This window comes from Rhinolophus ferrumequinum, chromosome 21 (assembly GCF_004115265.2).
Source record: "Rhinolophus ferrumequinum isolate MPI-CBG mRhiFer1 chromosome 21, mRhiFer1_v1.p, whole genome shotgun sequence".
Taxonomy (NCBI): Eukaryota; Metazoa; Chordata; class Mammalia; order Chiroptera; family Rhinolophidae; genus Rhinolophus; species Rhinolophus ferrumequinum.
The window spans coordinates 6217270-6235409 of record NC_046304.1 but is presented as its reverse complement, the minus strand read 5'-3'; the positions used below and the strand labels follow the sequence as shown (position 1 = coordinate 6235409).

The following is an 18140-nucleotide window of genomic DNA, read 5'->3' as shown; positions in this document are numbered from 1 at the left end:
TACTGGAGAGAAATTGTTACCATAAACTAAGTGAGAAATAAAACACTACAATACGATGTCAGAGGGGCAATAGATTGGGGGAGGGGGGTTACCACTTTGTTTTGTACACCTTAAACTAATAATAAATAAATAAATAAATAAATAATAAAACACTACGATTTATTTTCTTTTTTTGTCATGAGCAATAAATTTGTGAGTTAGTAAAAGAATAAATTGCAATAAATAGTTTGGTTTTCTCAGGTTTCTTTCTTTTTCTTCTTTCTTTTTACAGTATTTTGTGATCATCACCAAATTTCCAGAGAGGAGAGAGGAAAGTCTCAGGAGCATAACAAAGAATGTTTGCTATTTGGTATTCACGGAGAAGAAATAAGAATATGTCACTGGTGAAAGAATATTACATAGTGGAAACTTTTTTTTTTTTAATTTTAATTCTGGTGAGAGAAAGAACACAAAACATTTAAATTTCTCCATTCTCTCATGGAACTTTCAAATGAGGTTCAACACGGTGGAGATTCTTAAAGCAAGTTTATTTTTTCTTGCCACACTTGCGATGGAGTTTACTTAACATAGGCTGGTGCAGCACGGCCTTTAAAAAGAGCCACTATGTTTTTACCAAAATTTTCAACAACATTAAGGCATAGCAGACACTACTTGCGTTCAGTAATGAATGTTGGACACCTTAGCATCCATCCAAAGAGCACAATCTTCAATTCAAAATTACAAAAAAGACCTGGTTAAAATCTTCTGATAAAAAAAGCTGTTGATCAATTCACCATGCATGTGCAACCACATCAGAACAGAAAACAGGACATACGAATGCAGTAGCCAGGACCAAAACATACTAAACACATTTTAAACTCTCCTTTCATATAAGGAAGTTTTATTTACATGGATGACTAGACATGATGGTCTTAAATCAAGTACGAGGAACCTGTTCGTCGACGCAAGTCCAGTAGAGAGAGAACAACACAGATTAGAGAGACACAAGGGTGAAGTTCATTACACCCCCTGTCTCTTCTGAAGCATTTCCATTTACTCATCAACCCATTGCTGGCTGGCTTCTGTCAGACCACAATAGTCCATCTGGTCTCCAAGTCACCAACAATTTCTTAACTGACAAGACAAACATTCTTTTGTCTTGTACTTAGCCACCCCTTCGGTAGCTTTTGCTAACACGGACCTTGAAACCATCTTCTCCCCACTAGCGCCAACATTTTATTACGGAAATGTTAAACATGGCAAAAATTGAAAAGAATTGTACAACACCTATTTACCCACCAACTAAATTCTAAATATATATTTTTCTATATTTTTATCATCAAATACCTCTCCATCCCTCTAACCATCCATCAATTCATCTTATCATTTTAATACATTTCAAAGTAAATTATAGACATCAATACAGTTCCCTCTGAACAATTCTGCAAGCATGGCATAACCTATGGAAACTTTCTCCCTTTGGGGCAAGAATAGAAACATGGTTTTCTGCTCCTGCTCTCCTTCCACCCTCTCCTTATGTTCTGCTACACACTTTCACATCGCAACTGTGGTGACTACTGGCACACCCTGAACACTCATGCCTTACGATGGCTCTGAAGCCTAGCCTTATTCGTGAGCTCCAGCTAACCCCAATGCACTTTCCAATTCACTTGTCTGAAACAAAGATGTATGTTCTCCTTGATACCTGTTATTTCCTTCTATGTTCCCTATCACAGTCACAGTTACTATTAATACACCTGAGCTAGACATATTTCCCACTCTGCTCCTTTCCTCACTGCTGGCATTCCAGAGAAAGTTTTATAATTCTTATTACCAAAATGGCTGACGAATCTTCCCCCCACACCCTATGGCTATTGCACTGCTCTAGTTCAAGCCTCCCTTGTCTTTCTTTTAGGTTCCTCAATAGCCTTACAGCTCAGTACGCATCCTCTACCCTTCACATGCCACCTAGGATAAGGTGTCCACAGCAGAACGAGAGGTCTGCGGAATCAGTCCTCTACTGGAAGAAGGCCTTCAACACGCATTCTCCAGCCCCTGCCTCTACGGCAGTGCTGTCCAATATGGTAGCCATTGGCCTCTTGGGGCTATTAAACACTTGAAATGTGGCTCCTCAGAATTGAGACATGCTGCAGACATATAATGCATACTAGATCTATAATATTTTGTATGAAAAACGCAAAATGTCTCCTTGATAATGTTTTATTTTTGATTGCATGTTGACACAATATATCAGGTATACTGGCTTAAATTAAAATAGTATTAAAATGAATTTCACCTCTTCACTCTTACTCTTTTAAGGTGGCTGCTAGAAAATTGAAAATGACATATGCGGCTCTCGTTACATTTCTATTGGATAATGCTGATCTAGAATAAAGTCCAAACTCTCTAAACACGCCATTTACTAATCGTTCATGATCTCTCCTTGTGCTTTGATTGAACTTGATGGCTCACTCCTCACTTGCCAAGGCAGACTGTTGAATTAAACCATGTGTGGGATTATTTCTCAGAAGAGAGGTCAGATGATGAAGTATTACCCCATTGTGTCTCCTATTACTCCTTCCAAATGCTTCACAGAATCCCAGGCATCCAAAAGACAAAAGGAAAAAAATGGAGAAGCAGAGGAAGATCTATAAATTAAACATGCACTCAAATGCAAAGTCAAGGAAACATCAAAATGGATTATTAAGATTTTTTAAAAAATGACCAAAGACTGCTTTGATTTGTGTTTATGTGATGTCTTTTCCAAAATACAATGTTTGTAGTGGAGCGTATAATCACCTTTACATGAAATGCCATCATCCCAAACAACTGCAGATTTCAAAACTTCCCACGGTCACTGCCATGCAGTTCCGGGAATGACCACTCCCTTCTCACATAGCTGCAAGGAGCTCTGTTATTTCTGAGTTGCATCTCTGGTGGGAGGGTATTCACCTACCTCCTGCATTCACACCTGCCATGAATGTTGGTGGTAGATACTCACCTGAGAGTAACAAGATAAGTAATAGAAAATCAAGGGACATATTGGAAGCCTTGAGTCTACCTTCAAAGTCTGCAAACTATGACCAGTGAGCCAAAGACCTGTGTTGGTAAATAAAGTTTTATTGGAACATAGCCATGCACATTCATTTACATAATGTCTAAGCCTGCTTTCCCACTATAAAAGCAAAGTTGAATAGTTGTGACGGAGACCACATGACCCACGAAGCTTAAAATGGTTACTTTCTGGCCCTTTCCAGAAAAAAAATGCTGACGTCTGCCCTAAGGATCATTTTAATTTTTTTTTCATTAACCAAATAGTGAATCTATTATGTGACAGGTACAGACCCAGGCCCTGGAGATACACGGTTGAAAAAGACTGAATCCATAGCATAGAATGCTCACACTTAATTTCTCAAGGAATCCTGAAGTATATTCATTTCAGTCTTTTTGAACAGGACTTCTGCTCACACTAGCCAGTGGTTTTCAAATTTTTGATATTGAGATCCATTATAACAAATACATTTTACATCCAACTGTTTCTGCATGTGCACACACACGTAAATAACTGAACCAAGTTTGTCAAGATAGTATTTGTCTTGCTGGCTATATGGGGTGCATTGTCCTATTTTATCCTATTACAGCCCCTTCCATTTAAAAAATAATAATTGATTTTATTTTACATTAATGTATTATGATTCACAGTTTAAAAACTTCTTGGTATACCAGCTTTTTATTGTCCAGCTCTGGTCTTCACCATAAGCCATACGTTATAAACTAGCAACCATTTACCTTTGATAAGATTGCTTTGCTTCATCCATACAGAATTTTATTTTGTTTTAGATTTGGTTTGGGTTTTTAATATATGAATTATTTCCCAATATGTTTTCATTTTTAACAAGTACTCCAAGATTATTTAAAAAATCACAGGACATGGCAATAATGAGTCCACTTTCTGTCTTGGTAAACACCAGCTGGAGCTGAAAAACAGTTTCTCCAATGTTTGCTTCCAACTTGCCATCCTTTGCCACAGGAAAAATGCACCTGAAAATCCCAAGAATTTTTATCACAAGCATTAACTCCCCACAACTTCCCCCCCATGTAAATATAAAACAGATCCAATTTGTTTTCTTTCCATCATTAAACCCTAGCTGGGCATTCTAGTAGACCCTCTGGCTTTGGGAAAAGCATTTTTAACAAATACTGTTATAATACCAAGTCCTCCTACACCAAGAAGAAAGAGTAAGATCTCATTAGAAAGAAAAACAAGTGGCCTTTATTTCTAAAAAAAAAAAAAAAAACCAAAAAAAAAAAAAAACAACAGCAACAAAAAAACAAACACCCACAACATTTGATGAAAGAAACTATAAGAATAATTAGAGTCCACCAGGAAATTAAAAAAAGAAAGATGCCAGTTTTTGTTTACTTAAAAGCTGTGTTTGTGAAATGAAATCACTTCATTGCTGCAGCGTTTTCCTACTGCCAGAACTTTTCAAAACATCCAGAGCAAACATGGCTTCATTTAAGAAAGGTGATGAGGGTAGCAGTTAGCTCTGGGAATGTAACTTTAGTTGCAGCTTAATCCAGTTCCCTTTTTAAATACCTGAACTTAATGAGAATCTGCAAAGATTTATGACCGTAACAAACACATCGTTTTTGACTTTGTCATTCAAAGCAGCCTGGCAACTTTGATATTTCCTATTGAAAGGAGAGAGCTAATCCAAGTAAGAACTCTGAAAAAGGGAAAAGGAATTTTATTCCCATAATTTGATTGATTACTTCCTACTCTGAACACTCAAGAGAGAAAAAGCAAACTTTTCCTGTCTGTACTCGGATTTCTCCCACTAATCTTTTACAAGCAGGCAACAACCATAAAACACAAATTACTTACAAGGATCCATAGGCCTTGTAAGGTTCCAAAATCTATAAGCATCAAAATATTGGGGAAAACATCTCAGATGAAAACCAGAAATTTAAACACGAATTGAACACTGACCCAATGCAATTCAGTGCTTTAATTCACCAATTCTGGGAAGAGAAAAATATAATGCTATAACTTGTTCCATTCTCTGGAATATTTTTTTGTCATTGGTGCAAATCCTCTGAAATTAAATTTATGTAATCCAGAGCATGCAAATGTTTCCCAATTGCAGTTTTTAGAATTGTACCCTAGGAATTAGAAATCCTGAGACCACGTTTTTGGCTTAACCTCAGTTTCTTCACATGTAGAAGACACTCTCTAAGATACCTTTTAATTCCCACATCCTTACAATTTATGATTCTATCTGGCTAGAACAAAAGGAAGTTCAAATCAACAGCTACGTCTGATGCAGCAATAACCTGACCACTATAGTAAAGGGCTTGGCACTAATAATGACCAGCTGGCAGAAATCAATTAGATGGAAATTATTAATAACAATAATAATGAAGATAGACAGGATAGCGTTTGGAGGTAACAAATGGATAACAAATACTACCATGATTGGTAGTATCAAAATGTCTAAAGAATAAAAAAAAAAGTGTCAGTCAAAAAGTACAAATACAGAAGAGTGAGAAAGATGGACTTTGGCAATGACTCAGTCATGTTCAAAGTGAGTGCCTGGTTGGAGGATTCCTACAGTCAAAAGGGAACATGGAGTTGTTGATGATAACAGCAAAGGAACACAGCCACCAACTCACCTTGCCTCAATTCCAGGAGTAGTGAGCAGCTGTCTGATTATATTTCTGATAATATACTGGCTTCCTCATGTAGCTGTTTAGAAGAAGGAAATTTGCTCATGTGGACCAATTAATAGTTGAGTTTTTTTCATTGTTATTGTTATATTTTAATGGATGGGGGGGGAGGGATCAATTGAGTGGCCCAGGATTTCTGATATACTCAGTAGGACGAGTTCTGTGATCAGATATCTTCTAAAAAAAAAAAAAAAAAAAAAAAAGAAGAATTACATAGAAAACAGAGATAGCTTTAATTATTCTATATAGGCCAATTAGGATTGCACACAGGAGATTTATGAAATACTTGTAAAAATTCACTTTTCAACCATATGTTGATATGTTACCTTGTTTTTTAACTGAAGGTTCAACAGCCAGAATCAAACATATCCAAGTCATTTAATCACATGGGGCAGCCTTTCAATCTCTACCATATCTGAGCCACTGATAGCTTGCTATTTAGGCAGGGACCACACATGGGTGATTCTGTCAGAGACTATGATAGAATATTGTCATGGTGAAGCATTTGCATACCGGATGTGGGTGGATCTGGGCCCAGCACTAGTTCAGGTATTTACTTGGCTATATGACCTTAAGCAAGTTACTTCACCTTTTTGAACCTCTGTTTCCTGATCTATAAAAGACGATAAGTGATAGAACCTACTTAATAATGTTAATCCAGACTATGCAATATCCAGACTATGTGCAGCAGATTATGCAGCATCATCCAGCACACAGTAAGGGCTTAACAAATGTAGCCACTATTACATGTCTAAAATGACACATCACCCAGAGAGAAAATCACAAAGGAAACATTAAGCTTGAATTATGCTTTAGATCAGATGGACCTAACATACATACACAGAACATTCTATCCCACAGCAGCAGAATGCACATTCCTCTCAACTGCACACAGAACATTCTCTAGGATATATCATATGCTGGGCCACAAAACAAGTCGTAACACATTTAAGGAGACTGAAATCATATCAAATATCTTTTCTGATCACAATGGTATGAAACTAGAAATCAGTAAAAAGAGAAAAATTGGAAAATTCACACATATACAGAGATTGAACAATCCACTCCTGAACAATGAGTCAAAGAAAAAAATCAAAAGGGAAATAAAAAAATATCTGGAGACAAATAAAAATGGCAACACAACACATCAAAACTTATGTGATGCAGCAAAAGCACTTCTGCAGACGGAAGTTTAAAATGATACTAATTAATGCCTATGTTACAAAAAAAAAAAAGAGAAACATTTCAAATAAACAACCTAACTTAATCCCTTAAGAAACCAGAAAAAGAAGAAAAATTGAAGCCTAAAGTTAGTAAAGGAAGGAAATAACAAAAATCAGGGCAGAAATGAATAACACAGAGACTAAAATGATAGATTTTTATCAAATGTACATTGCAGGGTTCAAATACTTTGCTATTTTAAAAATGGTTCAAATCGCATGGAGAAAAGTGTATACCAACTAAGATGGGAAAAACGCCAAATAACTTGGCGTTTTAAATTACAGAAATTATTTGTATCTACTTAAGCATTGGTAGCCTGTGCTTTGCATGAAACAGTTCATAACACAGATCTAATAAAGATAAATTGGATCAACAATTAAGAGGAAATACTGCTAACTTCTTTGAGTCTCAAGATGTAGCTTGTGTATTGTTTTGTTTTGCTTAAGTAAAAATGGAATATGGATAAAACTATTTTTGCAGTCGTTAAAAATATCAAAGGAAATGTTTCAAGTCATATTTTCATTACTCTATTACACCAGACTCTCAGATGCACAACTGTGTGTTTAAAAACAGAAGCAGAAAATGCCAGCATGCCACCTAGACAGGAACTTTTAAGTCTGATAAGACTGGCATCCCGGGGTTAGCAGTTTCAACAGGAAGAACCACCCAGGATGTCCTGGTCCTGCAGTGCTCTAGAGCATGGATATATCTTTCTCCCTCATCCTTTAACCCCGCGATTGCTCCAGGTCTATTTTGCTCCTAAGGCTGGTCTCATCAGTCATAGCATCTAAACCAAAGATTAAAGCACAAGGTCAAGTAAGCAGAGTATGTAAGCTGACCCAGAAAACCTGGACTGCTTTCCTTAGGCATAAGGAGCATCCATAGCTATGAACACATCTCTTCACCCCATAACCAGCTTCCCGACCCTTGACAACTGCTCCTCCTACGTCTGTAGCAAAAAAGCCAGATGCCCAAGTCTGATTTTCCTCTGACTCCTACTTCAGTTCTTTGTGTGCTCAAAAACCTGTCATTTACATCAAAGTTTCTCTCCGGAACGAGAGGGATTCAGTCAAGGGTGGGCAACTTTTTACACCTTCTTCACTTTACATTTGCCAGCCATAAAAAAGAGAAAGAAAGAAAAACAAAATTGTCTCTGTGCTTGTTTCAGGGGCAAGAGAGTAGGAGGGAAGCCATGAGCCAATTTTATTATGAAATCAGCTGAGGGAGAGCTCAGCATGTCTGGAAACAACAGGTGCTGGCAGTGGAGGGGAAGCTGGCAGGCCTGTGCTGGGGTCCTTCAGAGGGAGGGGAAAGAAGAAACACAGAATAAGAGGGAGCTGACACAGTGGAATACGTCAGTAGGAGCCCATATCCTTGGTGCCATTAGCTGCCTTCTTTGCTGTTTTTCCTTTTGTTATCATCTTACATAATCCTAGTACAATGATCGAAACCAAGAAATTAACGTCAGTATAATACTATTAACTAGGCCACCCACATTATTCACATTTCTCCAGTTTTTCTATGAACGCACGTTTTCTGCTTTAGAATCCAGTCACCAGTAAACTTAATTTACTCAGTGATTAGTCTCTTCTATCTCCTCCCATCTGTGCCAGTTTATCAGTCTTACTTTGTTTTTCATGATCTTGACATTTTTGAAGAATACTGGTCAGGTATTTTGTAGATGGCCCTCTATTTGGGTTGGTCTAATGTTTTCTCGTGATTAGCGTGAAGTCATGGATTCAGGGAAGAATTTCCCACCTCATTGCACCCAGGCGTACATGATCTCCATGTGATAACAAGGCGATGTTAACCTTACCACTTGGCTAAGATGGTGTCTGCTAGGTTCCTCCACAGTAACCTTCTTATTTTTCCCTTTTTTCTGCCTTGCTTTTCACCTGACCACCACCCCGCTCCCCCAGTCCACCCTCCCTAGGTACTGGACTGTAGTCCCAGGAAGGTCTCTCCTGTTGGAACCCTAAAGGCACCTTCCTATGAAATTGTCGCACGTGAGTAGGGTCTTCAATAGTGTATCTCAGGTGCATTAAGGGTTAAACAGGCTTCTGTGTGCTGCCTGTTAAGAATCATGGGACCCTCCTCCAGAGTCTGTACAACACAGGGGAAGGAATAAGGCTGCATGTTGAAATAAAATCATCTGGAAGTATTTTTATTTGAAGCTGGCTTTCAGAAACAGAGGCAAAACACACTAACAAAACTAATCTGGGGCATACGGCATTCCTTTCAGTCATGTGCATTTCTAATATAAATCTCCTAATCATTTATATCGTGTTTTTCAGATTTACTATGAAGGCAAGTCTCTTTTATTTCTCTCCAAAGAATAAACTCCCTACCTAAAAGAAGTGAGCTCAGGCAGAGAGTTAAAGAGCAGCTCAGCCACACTAAGAAGATCTTACTTGCTGTAAATGCTACCTAATACAATCTCCCCGCCTTTTAAAAAATTACTTATTTTTTCAGTTAAAGTTGACATTCAGTATTCTTTTACATTAATTTCAGATGTACAACATAGTGGTTAGACATTAGTATAATTTATGCAGTGACCCCCCCTGATTAGTCTAGTACCCACCTGGCACTGTACATGGTTGTTGCAACATTATTGACTATATTCTCTATGCTATAGTTCATTTACATCCCCATGACCGTTTTGTAACTACCAACTACCAATTATTTCTTAATCCTTTCACCTATTCCAACCAGCTCCCCAAGCCCCCTTCTTCTGGCGACCACCAGTTTGTTCTCTGTATACGAACAAACAAAACAAAAACAGACCGCTCCCACCTTTTTAAAAAAATTCAGACTGCAAATGTACTCTGATTATGTTGAGGTTTCTAAAGTTTAGCCATTCCGTATCCTTGCTGACTCTCCCTCCCACTAGGTGGCGCTACATGTCACTTTCAAAGTGGGCTGCTCTCAAGAGTCAATGAATAATAGCATTTTGTTTTTTTAACCTTTGTACGAATATCACAAGCCTACTGTCAGTTACTAAACTTCATTCTTAATAAATACTTCCCCTTTTCTTTTTCACATTTACTGTCATCTTCAGAAACAAGCCAAATCTGAACTTCTGGAATATTTTCCTCAAGTGTTCATAGGAAAAATGTAAATGTTAGAGGCATGACAGTCACAACTACATGAATAATGAAAAAAATCAGAAGTTGTGATTATTGGATGCAAAAAACTGGGAATATGCTTCAACTCACTGAACTCGGTGTTTCCTCAAAGTTCTGATTTCACATAAGTTTATTTACTAACTTGATTCAATATCCCCTGCACAGATTTTTAAACTGCATCAAATTTAAAGTGCAAACATTTTTAAGACATTCTTATAAATGGAAAGGCTAGGGAGCTAAAATATTACTTAGGTGAAATTTCCTGTGATTACATACTAAAGGCATATATTTAATAAAAACCTCATTTTCACAATTGTAACTCATCACTTAAGCAGAAATAAATTTTCTAAAAGCGTGGAGTCTAATCTCATTGGGAAACATACCAAGAAATGACACTTTTTATCAGTCAAGTTACTATTACTTGGTGGAGGAAGATGTCCCCTAAGGAAAAGTGCTAAGTATATAAGAAATTCCCAACCGGGCCCAGCAATTTGACTGATGGTAACTGCAATTTGCAACTGTTCAAATGTGTCTCTTAGAGATATGAGGCTTTCCGCTGTTTGTAACAAGTAGGTTTACTTGTTCTGTGACACACTTCTCCTCATGATGTGAGCACGAGGTCTATGTAAGGTTAGCCCCTGTTGTCATTAACTGCACAGGCTTGTTTCATTCCCACGGCCCATCCAAAATACTGATTTGGCACATACTCTTTCCTGACCAATCAGCAGACTTATTTATATGAAACAAATATTTTGGCCAGAGTGTTTTTTTGCCTTTTCCAGGGGAGGTCAGGAGATTATTGTGGAGGATTTTCACTCACAGATGGCTATGCATTTCACATAAAATCTATCTGCACATTATAAATCTCATTGTTATGAAGGAGTATTCACTCACATGAGGTATTCCAGGTCCAGGCTATATATGTAAGTTTCGTTGTTGTTATTGCTTTGAATGCCTGCACTCAGTAGTCCCAAATCCCGTTCCATACCCTGGGTGTCTGATATTGTTCAGAAGTTCCCTAACCACTTAATAACTTTACTGTTACCAATTCCATCAGTTTCCCCTCCTACGAGGTGTCTGTTCTTGCACACATGTATGTGTGGGTATATGCATGTGCGCGAATGCACGAACACGCAGGAACGAGGCTGTTTGACTTATGTGCTGGGTGGTCTACTGGGATGATGAGCCCAGAGCTCAGACATTCAGCAAACAAAATGACAGCTCTGTGGCTTCTCTTAGGGGCCATTGACAACCTCCTAGTGGATGGAGAGTGTCCTGTCAGCGAGAGCTCCTGGCAACTATGTGAATGAGAAAAATTAAACCGTCTCCCCTGTAAACATGTGCCCTAGACTCAGGGTCCAAAGCAACTTCTCCCTGCTTTCCTCCCACCCTTCGTCCCTTCCCCATATTCTTAACTCGGCTCTAAGGACAGAGAGGCCTCTTTGGACTTGAGTCCATATGACCTTGCATGGGTGGCCAGACTCTGCAGCTCCTTTGGCTCAAGTTTCATTTCCAACCCTTCATGCAGAAGGGCCTCGTGGCTCAGGAGGGTGGGAAACTGCACATGGAGGTACATTGCAGCTGCTCCCAGCTGCTACGAAATGCTGCTTTCTCCGGAAAGGAACCGAAAGTTCCTCTGTTCAGCTTGCCTCTCTGGTGGACTCGAACAACAGGCGATGATCGTTAGAGGCCAGAAAACTTCAAATTTTGATGAAATCAGGAAAGAATTAACTCCTAAATACCAAGCTAAGTAATCTTTGATCTTCCTGGACACTATAGAGTAACAATTTAAGTGATACTGAACTCAGCTGAAACTGTCCAGTCTTACTAAAGAAAACAAATCAAAACATAGGAAATAGAGGTGCTAGTATAAGAGAACGGATAATAAATACTATCTTGTCCCAAAATATGAAATTAAAGTTTTACAGAAACCAAATATATATATATGTGTATGTGTGTGTGTATGTATATATATATAAATATATATGTGTGTGAATATATATATGTATATATATATATATTTAAATACTTCATCAATAGGTATCTTTTGTCTTAGGAGAAAAAATAGAGCACCTTCTAGTTGGTGCAGAAATACACAGGCAGAGAATGGAGGGCTTCTTATTAAATTCTAAGCTCATCTGCTCTTGTACTTACAGTAGAAACATTTGTTGACTTCTAGAAAAGATCTCAAAGTTTAGAAGCCAAGGAAACAATTCCCCGCTTTCCTTTATGAACCCACCATACCACACATACAATGGAAATGGAGACTATTCATTCTCAAGGATTGCTTTCCCATGACATGCAGGCCACAGACATTTGTTGTACTGGTATCATGTCTGCTAAATTAAGTAATGTGGAATGTTTTTTAAACCCCATCAGGGTGGAGTTTCATATCTAGAAAACTCCATTGAAGTGTCCTAATGATCAAAATTAATAAATTCCCTGGCATATTAAAATTTGCCTTTGTTTCATTTATTTTAGAATAATATTAAGACACTTTAATCAATCAGAAACATTTCATTTGTAGAGATTTTAAATTCATTTTCTTTGCTTTTACTACAAATTTGTTCAAAGAAATGGTTGTTTACACTGTTCTTGGAAAGCAATTTATAAAGTACTTTATTTTTTTTCCCAGCCTGAGAAATTTATTGAAACATCCCAGCAACAGGCGTTTCTAACTCTCAAACTCATTCTCCAAGGGATTTTCTCAAACTTCTTGAACAGCAACAGATTTCTCCCTTTGTCAGGACAGTAGGGGGCAGTGCCACAACAAACTATTATGGCAAACTGCAAGATTACACTGGGCAAAAAAACAAGGCTAGACATTTATGATTCTCCCATGTCAAAGAGCATCTAAAAGATATTATACAGATTTCTCTCTTCCAGAATTCATTCAGGGTGCAACTACTGAGTCAGTCTCTGTCTCTGTCTCTCTGTCTCTGTCTCTGTCTCTCTCTCTCTCTGGTAGAAATCCTATATTAGAAATTTTGGGCTGACTCAAGAAAGTTTAACTGAACCCCTTATTCTAAAACACTGACTAAATACAAGCAGCTAAAATGCACTTAATAGTTAAGTGGCATTCTGTGTGGAGATTTCTTTTTCAAGGTTGTCTTCAATCTTTCTCACAAACGTCAAACTCCAACTTCGGAGCCAAGATGAAAGAGAACTGAGGCAAAATTTCATTAAATAATCGCATAATCCAGGATCCATAGCTTGGATTTTTTTAAAAATAAAAGTTTTCTATGTAATTGAGTTAAACTTAAATTTATGCATCCAATAAAGAAACCATTGCAAATGGTAAAACAAAGACATTGCTCCAACACTTAGAAAATTAAATTCACCAAACCATGAAGTCTACTGTGCAGTTATTTTTGTAACCACCATAAATTGCTTTATAGAACTCCTCTGCTGGAGTAAACAATCCAAAGAGAGATTTACTTTACAGCATGCATCCAGTTTCCAAATGAGAGGGTGACCTAAATGTTTATAACTTTTTTCTTTTCTTTTTCTTTTTTCCCCCAATACTTGTGTTTCTAGTTACCTTGAAACCTTCCTTCTCTTTACACAAGCTCAGAAAGTCCATGGAAAATAAGATCCAGGTCTCTAGATATACTGTGCCCTCAAATTCTCATTTCTGGAATGAAAATAAAACATCCTACTTTGTGGAAATAAAGTCTAGTTGGTAAAATGAAAATAAAGGGTTTTAATATAAAATATTTCACCACATATAATATCACCTCAGAGCCAAACATTGTCTTAGATATTCCAGGCAGTCGGCTTGAAATGTGTTCACTTATACACTGTACGAGGCCGAATTCAATGCAAACTGCTATAGATAAGAGTTTTAGGGGTCTTTAATCACTTCTTTCTTGTGTCCTTGATGGAAAAAACAGAGCTGCCTTTGTGCTAAAAAGAAGGACCTGTTGTTTCCAGATTCAACAGGTCATTTTTATAAGAACTTCCCAGAGGATACAACACAAATGACAGAAACACAAGGGGATTTTTTAAGTGGCTGATGATTTTAAATGATATATTTTCTATATTAAGGAAGGTTGTTTGTTTTTCTTTCCAACAAATGGAAAGTTACTGTTTTAAAAGTGTTTAATGTTTCAATTCAACTTTTAGGACCAAATGTTTTCTCATGAGTTGGGTTACTGTAAATTCAGCTCCTGAAATCAATCTGAGGGTACGCTTGACCCCTCAAGTAAATAAACTTGTCAAATCATGTCCATTTCTGTTTTGGGGATGAATGGTTGATTTAGTGGGCTTTTGAAATATATTTAAATTGTGTGGTAACTTTTGTAATATTGTTTCAGTTAAAATGACAAGGAAACTGCACATTTAAAGAACAAGATAAAACTGTAAAATGGAAAATTCTGGCCATGTGATTTTTTCCTTGTTCTCAGGGTAAAGAAAAAAAGGCCAATAATTTATGGCAAACAAAATCCAGGTGACACTAGGATTTATTAGAGTTTGGCTGATTCTATTATTAAAGGCGTTCTAAATTTGAGAAGACTGGCAAATTTAAGATTAAGATCTAAATCAGACTTGTTTCCTAAACTGTATTAGGAGGGTTTTTTACAATGTAACCAGTGTCTCTATATTTCCCCTTTTTCTTCCTTTTTTTTTTTTTTTTTTTTGAATTGGCTACCCCATTTCTAAAGAGAATTGTTTGAAGAGTTTTGGGAAAGTTTCTGCCAGTCTGAAGACAAAAGGTACTCTTCTGTACAAATATAGAAAACACGTTCTAAAACTCATTCCCCCCTCCCCCAGGGAAAGTTATTACCAAGGAAGCCTTCTTTGAAACAGTGACTGGTTGCTGGCACTTGCTCCGACATATATTTCCCAACTACCTAGACTCTGGTTCTTGACACTTTTACGAAGTCTCTATATTACTTACCACCTAGGACAATTATCTGGCAAAGGGTCAAGGTAAATAAATACCTGATGGCAAAGACTGCATTAACTACAGGGAATTGCCCAGAAGGTAAAGAAGAAATAAAAACAGGCTTCCTTGGGAAAGGGGTCCTAATACTCATAATTGATGAACAGGTTCTAACTTAGGAGACAATTTTTTTTCTTTAGCTAACAACAAGGATCCTCTCACAGAAAAGAAGAAAAAGATGAAATTGGCTATTTGGGGGAAAGAGTATCCCAAGGACTAAAGAAAAAAATCATTAAGCACCCCGCACACCCACCAGCATCCACTATCCTGGAAACAAGGCATGGTGGGGAAGGAGAACCCTCAAGTCAAGGACAACGGATGACCCCTTGCCTTCTGCATGAAACCGGGAGGTGAACTGGGGGTCACCATGGTTCCTCTCAAGCACCCCAAAACACACACACACACACACACACACACACACACACACACACACACACCCGCGCTCTGCCTGCCCTCGCCTGTGCGCGGGGAAACTCACCGGTACCAGGCGAGGCCCTTGTCGTAGCTGCGGTCGAAGAAGTGGGGCTCGGCGCCCACGGCGCGCACGTCGGGGTGCACGCGCAGGAACTCGAGCAGTGCCCGCGTGCCACCCTTCTTCACGCCGATGATGATGGCCTGCGGCAGCTGCTTGCTGCCTTCGTCCAGCAGCAGCGCCAGGGTCCCCGGAGGGGCCTCGGCCACGCTGCTCCCGGCTCCGGAACCGCCGGGACCCCCGGCCAGCCCCGGGGTCTCTTCTTCCCAGGCGGCCTCCTCGCCACTTTCGCGCCGCGAGGGCCGCCGGCGCCTCCGCCACTGCCGCAGTTGCAGGAGGCGTTTTCTCTGCGCCGCCGCGGGCCACACCGCCAGCTCCCTCGGGCCTTCGGCCAGGACACCGCGACCAGGGGCCCCCGCCTCCTCGCCGCCGCCGGACAGCCCCACGACGGGACCCGACAGGGTCTGACAGCGTTCGGCCAGGCAGTAGAAGACGTAAAGGGACGTGAGCAGGGAGCAGAGCATCAGCAAGAACTTCCGGAAGATGCTGCGGGACAGCGGCTCCGCGGAGGTGGGGTGGGCGCCGGCCGGGCCCGGAGGGGCCATCCTAGCCGGAGGCGACGTCGGGCAGCACGCGGGCCATGCTAGGCCGGGACTCCGCCAGGTGCCATGACATCCTCCAGGAAGGCCTGAGCGCTGGACCGAGGCCGCATCGCCCGTGCGTCCCTGCGGCCGTGCGAGCTGCCCCGGGAGGCGGCAGCCGGGGCTCCTCGGGGAGACGGAATCCCGGGAGCCCTGCAAGGGATCCCTGCCTCCGATCGAGGGGACAGGAAGAGGGACGTGGTGCCGTGCTTAAGAAACCATCGTCTTAGATTCGCCAAGTTCCAAGGCTTGGGGCAGCGCTTGGCGCCCCAGTCCCCTGAGACTCGCAGAAATGGGAGTCTTGGCGGCAGTGGAGAAGGCGTGCGTCTCAGCGCCGGCCCCGAGCGACCTCTCGTCACCAATCTCTGCTCAGTGACCGTGCATCCCTCGCTCCGTCCGGGTGAGGGGACGCGCCGCTCCGGGACTGCAGAGCTCCGTGCTCTCCAGATAGCGGCAAGCGAACGTGCCTCCCAGCCGCGGCTTCCTTGCTCCCCTGGTCCGCCTGGGCGCGCCCTCTCGGCTCTCGGGCGAAGTCCCCTGGAGTCCCTCTGCACAAGCGGGAGCCAGAAGGCCCGCGCCGAGCAGTCCACCCCTCTTGGTGAGCTCCCTGCTGCTCCAAAGTGCTCTCTCGCCCCACCTGGGAGTCGCGTGGCAGAGTCCGGCTGCGCGGGACCTGTCAGCGGCCGCGGCCACTGTGCTCTCAGGCGCTCCCCCGCCGCCTCCCAGGCCGTCGCAGCCGCCACACGTGGGGTGCCTAGGGCAGCAAACTTGGCGGTGACGTCAACGGCCCGGGCCGGACCAGCCCAAAGACAAGCGCAGCCGGGCGGGCGGGGTGGGATGGAGAAAAGGTGACGCGGACCCCGCAACGACTGCCCAATGACATCGGAGAGGGCGGGGGCGACTGGGGCGACGCCCCTTCCCCACTCCGCCCTATTCCTCTGCCCGGGTCGGCAGCCTAGCGCGTTTGGAGCCGAGCTGGGGGCTGCGGCGGCCCCCGGGTTGTCTGACTGACAGCTGGAGCCGGCCGGATCCCCGGGGGCCTGACTTCCACCCAGCGGGCCACTCACTGGATTAGGGACTCCCAATCCCTCCAACTCAGCTCAGCCCTTCGCAGCCCTGACCCCCTCCAAGTCCCCTGCGCTCGGCTTCCCTCCCGCCCCTGTCCCTACCTTCCCCCGTCCCGCCCCCTGCCACCTCCCCGGACCTTTGGAAGTTTTGTTGCTTGTAGTTCCCAGTACCGCGCTGCACGCCACGCCCCCATTTGTCTCGGGCAAACTGAATTCCTCCGCAACAGCCTCGACTTGCACCTACTCAACTGTCCACTGCCGGACCTTCAGAAGAGGCTTGTCTCCTCTCAGCAGTGTTTTGTTTTTTCTTTTGATTGTTTTCCCTTGTATTATTAGTTAAGGATGATCAGGAATTTCTCAGGACCTAGAAAGGAGCAACGTCTTAGGAAATAAGCCAATAAATAAATCAAGGGAAGAAATTAAGACCATATATATATACATATATATATATATGTGTGTGTGTGTGTGTATATATACATATATATATACATATATATATATAATATCAGCTCAGATTTCAAATCCTTATGCCCAGTTTTTTATGGATTTTTTTTAATGCTGTTTGTACGTGTGTGTGTCGGTAAAGGAGTTAAATGTACTTTCATAAACGGCGGTTTCCTCTCTCTTGCCTCCCCTGACCCCATATCCTCTTCTTGTGCTCCTGGGAGAGCAGGTCAGGAAGGGATACAAATCGTCTTGCTGTTTAATGGAGGGAGGTGGCCCGTGGAATCTGCATGAGGTAGTTTTTATTCCAATCCGATTTGTCCCCGATTTCTTGGCTTTCTTGTCTCGGCAGGACGCCCCGCAATGTGGGCGGTAGCTGGGCCGCTGCACACCAATCCTTGCCAGTTGTGAGGTAGCTTTCTGGGCCCACTGTGGGTGCTAACCAGGGCCCGCAGCAGGCGCAGCGTCAGTGTTGCAGGAAACTCAGGAGACATTCCTGCTGCTTAGTGTTGGGAC

General features: G+C 41.4%; 1 protein-coding gene across 1 annotated transcript in view; it reads right to left on the bottom strand.

Moving 5' to 3' along the window:
* Positions 1-16843, bottom strand: part of LOC117012735 (heparan sulfate glucosamine 3-O-sulfotransferase 3A1) — an 88615-nt gene extending 71772 nt beyond the window's left edge. The window contains exon 1 of the mRNA XM_033089136.1: positions 15479-16843. Coding sequence (XP_032945027.1) covers positions 15479-16077 — 599 coding nt within the window. The 5' untranslated portion in view covers positions 16078-16843. The remainder of the gene's footprint in view (positions 1-15478) is intronic.
* Between the last annotated feature and the right edge of the window lie 1297 nt (positions 16844-18140).